Below are 6,494 nucleotides of genomic sequence, written 5' to 3'. Positions count from 1 at the left end.
CCCCATCAGCCGCCCCTCAGCCCCCCGCGGCCCCATTCTCTCCTTAACGCAGTGCGCTCTTTTCTTCCCTTCTCTCCGCAACAGTTTCACGTAATACTAATTCACCCGGCACCCAAACGACTCGTCCCGGTCCCGCGCGGCCGGGGCTGCTGGAAACATCAAAAAAAGGTTTGCTGCTGTCTGAAGAAACAAAATGAAAGAAGTGTACGATGTCGATCGGCGGCAAAGCCAAGTAGCCGCGCTGAGCTCCGGTGTCCGTTTTATCGAAGTCGTAATAAATTAGCCGCAATTTCCTCATGGTGCCGATCCTGGTCCGCTGATAATAATGATAATAATTCCGGGTGTTTGCGGGACTAAAGGATTGTCTCCCCATATTTCCCGGGCGCCGCGACGCCTTGACGCCTGCGAAGTGGACTCATGTTTAGGGATGCAATTAATTACAATACGATCCCCATCGGCCCGGAAGTTATCTCATTTTTTTTACCTTCTCTTTTTATCCAAACTTGTTTTTATTAACCCTTTCTCAGCGCCTAAAATGCCACGATACGACGATACTACTGCTCCTGCTTCCTTATAATACCAACAACTGTGTCGGTCCGCATATTTCATTTTGTGTCGTACTTGTCCGCTGGGTCCGCTGGCTGGGCCGGGTGGCTGCTCTTCTCCCATTATTTCATCTCGATAAGAATGTCGCGTTGCCGCCGCCGCCGCTGCCGGGACGGCTCGGCCGATCCGACGTATTTTATTCCGATCTCGTGACGGGCGCCTCTCGCTCGCTCGTGCGCCCCATTTATCTCAGGCGCTTGCTCGCGTCCCCTCGCGGTCTCCTCTCTCGCTCGCTCATAATGCACAGTAACGCAAGCGTTGACCGAAAATTTTGCGTTGTCAGCAGGTTTTTGCTCGATATACAACGATTTCTCTTTCTCCCTTTCTCCATATCAATCCTTCCCCCCCTTCCTCCGCCCCTCCCTTCCCCGGCACGTCTTTTACTCCGTCTCATCCCCTATCCCACTTCATCTCTCTCTCTCTCTCGCTCTCTCTCTCTCTCTCTCTCGCTGTAACGCCCTCCTCCCTCTCCCTCGGTGCACAAGCTGGAGCCGAGCGTTGCGTTACGCAGCGCGATCTGTCAATAAAATTGATAGCAGCAACGAGGAAAAAGCACAATCGGTGAAAGGTGACAACGATGTTCAGGCGCGCTCGTCCCGCTCACCCTCCAGCTACAGTAGCGGCGTCCCTCTCCCCTCTCCCCTAGCGTCTGTCTGTCTTTCTCTGTTGCTCAAAATGATGGTGTCTCTGTCTTGGCCCGTCAGAGTGTGGCGGGGGCGGCATAGGGACATGATGTGGGGATGGATTTGGCGTGACGTTCAACTGGGATTGGAACACACACATAGCGGGAGGGGGGGGGTATCGCCTGGAATACAGCCTTATTATCGAGGAGCTTGACAGCAGCGGCTGGCGGGGCGGGTCGCTCTTGATTTTTACACACAACCACCGTTCTCGCTTGTTACTTTTACGTGCCATCGTTCCCTATATACGCTTATGATGTAGGATTTTTGTTGCTCCCCAATTTATTTTATCTTTGTCGTGTGTGTGTGGCTCACGCCGCAGCGTTCTGCCTCCCCGCACACACGTCGCACCTTTCGCCCCCTTCGCTGCAGATAAGATCGCGGCCAGGCGCTCGCCTCGTGTGGGGGCCGTGGGGGCGCCGGCGGGATGGATGTGGCGAGATGAAGGGAGTCGCCCCGCCCCGCCCCGCCCCGCCTAGCCCAGCCCCCGTCTGCGTCATTACCGCGGTCAGATAGGGTGACCACGCGTCGGGGTGGGTCGGTGGACCCCTCCTCCCGGCACCTCGGCAGCAACAGCAGCAGAAGGGAATTCCCTCCCTAAAAACAAGGAAAACGTTTTCTAAAGCCTCCAAGAAGTATGGCCCCTTGCATCATGTGTATGTTTTTTCCCTCCGTTGGTTTTTTTTTTCGACCGTCCCTTTTTTTTTCTTTCTCGATTTCTTCTGGGAACGCGGACAGTCGTCGTCGTCCGCGTGCAGTTCGTCCGCGTCGTTCTCAAAGTCGTTTGCGCCGAGTGGAGGGGGATGCCATGCATCGAGAGGGAGGACGAGGCGGCTCCCAAAGTAAACACAATGTCTTTGACTCATTTCCGCAGCGGGGTGGCGGAGTATGGTTGACAGACAGCGATCGCCACCAGAAGGGCAGCCGCGCCGGGCACATGGCCTTTACGAGGCCCGCCTGCTGCTGCCGCTGCAAGATCTGTGTGGCGCCGTCGTTAAAGAATTACAGTTTTAGGCGGACTGCAGAGCTGGGGAAATAAAAAAGAATGAAAAAGGACCGTCTGGCGTCGATTGAGCTGCTGATGCGGGACACTCACGCAAGTCGTCATGTGTGGAGGCGGGAGCCGGGGTGCTTGTTCCATGTAGAAGTTTAGTAGCCACTATCGTCTGCGAGCAGACAAAGTTTCCTCATGTGTGCGCCATCGTCGTTCCCAAACTGTTCCGATGGGAACGAGTCGAATTATTTTCCGCGAGAAGACGCTGACCGGGGCCCTTGGTGTTGGTGATCCTCGCTTCCTTAGTAGGATTCTTCATAAATGTAAATAAGTTGTGAAACATAAAATGCCTCCTCTGTGGCTGTGGCTGGTGCCAGGCTGCACGCTCCAACTGTCATCAATCGTACACTTAACTTTCCTTTTTCATATTTCCCACCTTTACCTGCTTTTTCTGCGTCTCGCAATGGAATTTGGATTGACTCCGCTGCTGCTGCGAGTGTCGCCGTCACCGCCGCTTGAGAGAAAGGAGAACATGTATGACGCAAGGCGTTGGGAATACAAGGAAGGTCGAGAGGTGAGAAGGGTGCAGCAAATAGGAAGTTTTGATCTCTCAAGCAAAATAATTTGCACCAGGTAGAAACAGGTTTCTTGAGATGTCTGTCAACCATAACGTTTTGCTGTGGGGCCAAAAACTTTTTTCACGTCAGCTACTGCCCCGCTCTACCTACCCACCCTTTGACAGAAGCACCCCTGCCCCTTCCCCCGGCGGGGAGACGCTGGATCAGAACAAAAGGATGACGGACAGATAGAGAGCAGAGTACGGTGAAGCCAATCCCTTTCTCTTTGCACCCGTGCTCGCGCCCCCCGGGTGCCCTCCCCGAGTCGGTGGTGCTCTCTGCTGGCGGGCTCCTAATGGTGGAGGAAAAGGCTTTTCCTGACACGCCACGGCACTCCTCGCACACAGGGGCCTTATCGGCTTGTGGGCGCGGGAAGAGAGAGAGAGAGAGAGAGAGAGAGAGAGAGAGAGAGAGACGTGCGCGCCGGGATCTTGCACAAAAGCCAGTGGCCTGTACAGTACAGTTCCACAAAGACTTTGGTGCAGCGGTAGGCGGCAGTAGGCCTCTCTCCGTCAGGCTCCCGCTATCGGCGGCACACCTTGGGCACGCGATCCTGGGGGCCGCACTCCAAACAACCGCGCCACTCGCTCCAGAGGATGCCGATCAAAGTGCGTCCTCGACCGTCGAGGCTCGACGTGTGGGAGGCGAGCCATCTCCGAACTTCGTTTCGCAGCACGTCTTTGCGCTTTCTTTTTTGCACATTTTTTGAAGAAAAAATTTCTGCTGTCTACGCAGGGCTGTCTATCGACGGCCGAGCAGGCGTGTGATGATGGCTGATGGCAGCGTAATTTCGCGGGGCTTCCGTCCGCCACGGTGGCATGGACTCTGGGCTGGGGGGACGCGCTCCCACCCCAATCACTAGTATGGCGCCGTGCTGCGGTTTGACTGCTTCCCCTTGGCTAGGGCCGACAACCGCGGCCGCGGCCACGACGGTGACACACACACACATCGGGCGTGTTTACTTCCGACGTCGTCAGGCCTCCGCCCGCACTCCACTCTCCGCGGCTGGGCTCGCCTCGCCCTGCTTTTGCGCCATCATCCGTTATACGCGCTGCCTTTGGCGGAGTGTTATTCGCGTAGCCTAGTTCACCGGCGCGCCATATCTCTCTCTCTCTCTCTCTCTCTCTCTCTCTCTCTCTCTCTCTCTCTCTCTCTCTCTCTCTCGTCAAGGCCAGCGCCGTGCCATCCATCGTTGTAAATCACGCGCGTACGTCGCGGCCCCGTGAGCCGTCCCGCCGCCCTCTCATTGGCGCCGTCTCGCTAATCGAAAACAAACGCGGTCAAGATATATACGACGGACGAGATCCTACTTTGCTCTCCTCACTAAAGGATGTGCTGGCACGCGCATTTATCGTGGAAAAGGAGTAGAACATTTAAAACGTGGTGTATCTTGAAGTTTTTGAATATTTCTCTAAAAATTTATAGCAGTATTTTCCCCCGCATTCCTAAGTTTTCAATTCAGAGCACGTCTTTTTCGACTGCCGTCGTGGTAACTCAACGCCAGGAAGTGGAACAATAACTTGATGTAAACACGGCGTCGGTTGTGGAATTGTTTCGGCGGCGGCGAACGGGTTGCGCTGAGTGGCGCGCGGAAAACCCCGCCTAGGACGGAACATGTTGTTGCGGACAGGCGGGCGACAGAGCTGCCGGCAAACTCTGCCAACATAACACTCTACCCTGGCCGCAGGTCGGCAGGCGGTGGCGAGGCAGGGTCGGGGTAGCGGGCGCTGTCCGTCCGACACACACGGCTCACCTGACCTCGCACAAACAGTGGGGCCCGGATATTAAGCGCGCTACTGAGCCGCGCCCCGCCACGTCACCTGACCCGTGTCCCGGAGGCAGGCGCTGTTATTATATTTTGTGTGAAATTAAGGTACTTTGCTTTCTCGCTGACGCTTTTGTCTACGCTTCTACCCCCCCCCCCCTCTCTCTCTCTCTCTCTCTCTCTCTCTCTCTCTCTCTCTCTCTCTCTCTCTCTCTCTCTCTCTCTCTCTCTCTCTCTCTCTCTCTCTCTCTCTCTGTACGCTTTCAGGAAACTTTAACAACCGCAGCGTGTGACGCAAAATTTATGTTGGTGCCTTGTTTGGTTGAGATTTGTTGTTTGTGACGCTTGGTCGAGGCGAATGACAGAGAATCGGAGCGTGCGCGAGCTTCCATTTTTTTACACCAGAAAAAGTCGCGCGTCTCCGTGGGGCTCCGCGATATGGAAGAACCGTCCTGTCCCCCCGCGCCCTCTCTCTTTCTCTCCTCATGCATATCGTTTTGCCCTTGTCGCACATGCGATGCGAGGAATCATCACCCGTATCTGTCATGGCTCCATCTCGCTTTATCTGACATGGGGAATTTCATTCTTCTCTTTCCCTTTTCCCGCCGGCAGAATGGGGATGAGGGCCATGCCTCATGTGGAGTGCGTTTGTCTCTATCAAATTCCCCCCAAACAGGCGCGGGGGGTTTGTCAAAAAATATATTCCCTTCTCTCTGCGTGCTCTGACGCTGCTCGTTACGTGAGAAATTGTTTTCCAGCCGGAAAACGAATCTCTCTCTCTCTCTGTCCCACTCACGCTGTCCTCGTCGACTTCACTAACGCGCCTCTTCGTCACTCTTTCTGCCTACAGATTGTCTCCACCTGCAGCTCTACCGAGACAGCAAGGACCGCTGCAAGCTGGGCCACACCAAGGCGTCGCTGTCGTTGCAGCACTTCCTGGGAGTTGAGACTGGTGAGTGCACGTGACCGTTACTCGTTAAAACTTTAAAAGCGAAGTAGTGTGTTTTTTATTATTTTACAATTTAGTTGAGCTGGAACACGCTTAGCCGGTACTCGGAAATGAAATAATAAGTATGTAAATGAAATACCCCTCTGGTACCAAGTTTCTAGGGTGTGTGTTGTAAAATTACAACTTCAAATCGTAAACTTACAAGCACTATGTATCGACTTGGACTTCATTGACGCGGGCAAGACTGGGCAGTCGTACATTCCTAACAGATTTTGCAAATCGCGAATACATAAAATATGTTGGCAATACGAAGCTAATGTTGACAGTGTTGGCGGTGGGGAGCCAGGGCAGCCGCCTGCCACCGCGGCCCTGCCGTCCCGCTACGCGCGGCTGCCGTGGCGCTGCCTACCCTCCCGGCGCTCGGCCGGCCCGCGGCTCGCTGCGCGGAGCTGGGAGCCCGCTCGCTCAGCTCCAGCGGACTGCTGGCCCCCCGCTCTCGGCCCGCCCCGAAAATGGACTAACTTTCTCGATTATGCTTTCATAATTATTTCCACTCTTATTACAACATTACAAACTTCTTAATTCCTGGTCGTATCCGTAATTCGCATAGAAGGTCTTTCGTAAATTTTTAGCAGATGATACCTTACAAACTTAAACTTACTTACACTTAACATACATATAACTATACATGAGTAATGTAAGGTGTCATTGCTTTTACTCTCGATTAAGAAATATTAAGGCGGTAGGAGCGAAAAAATTTTTATTTCAGAAATCGGTAGTGTATGTTACTACAACACACCACCTCGAACCGTTTTGCTCTCCGACGCTTAGTTTCGGCGTCGCGACGCCTCAAAGTTCGAAATTTTACCGACTTTGGGCGTAA

General features: G+C 54.0%; 2 protein-coding genes across 6 annotated transcripts in view; both read left to right on the top strand.

The window, feature by feature from the left end:
• LOC113203300 (procathepsin L-like) overlaps positions 1-6,494 on the top strand; it is a 601,094-nt gene that overhangs the window by 329,910 nt on the left and 264,690 nt on the right. Inside the window, exon 1 of one of the 5 annotated variants that reach the window (XM_052266674.1) lies at positions 751-755. The exons of the other annotated variants lie outside the window; for them this stretch is intronic. The gene's annotated coding sequence lies outside the window, so the exon portion shown is untranslated. Of the gene's footprint in view, positions 1-750; positions 756-6,494 lie in introns of those variants that run through there. 5 annotated transcript variants of the gene reach the window in all.
• LOC113216390 (uncharacterized) overlaps positions 1-6,494 on the top strand; it is a 467,922-nt gene that overhangs the window by 440,044 nt on the left and 21,384 nt on the right. Inside the window, exon 4 of the mRNA XM_052266594.1 lies at positions 5,513-5,614. Within this exon, the coding sequence (XP_052122554.1) occupies positions 5,513-5,614 (102 nt within the window). The remainder of the gene's footprint in view (positions 1-5,512; positions 5,615-6,494) is intronic.

The sequence above is a fragment of the Frankliniella occidentalis genome, unplaced genomic scaffold, assembly GCF_000697945.3.
Source record: "Frankliniella occidentalis isolate FOCC.00 unplaced genomic scaffold, Focc_3.1 Scaffold41, whole genome shotgun sequence".
Classification (NCBI taxonomy): Eukaryota; Metazoa; Arthropoda; class Insecta; order Thysanoptera; family Thripidae; genus Frankliniella; species Frankliniella occidentalis.
The sequence above is the reverse complement of the archived record's forward strand: the minus strand, read 5'-3'. Positions and strand labels throughout refer to the sequence as shown.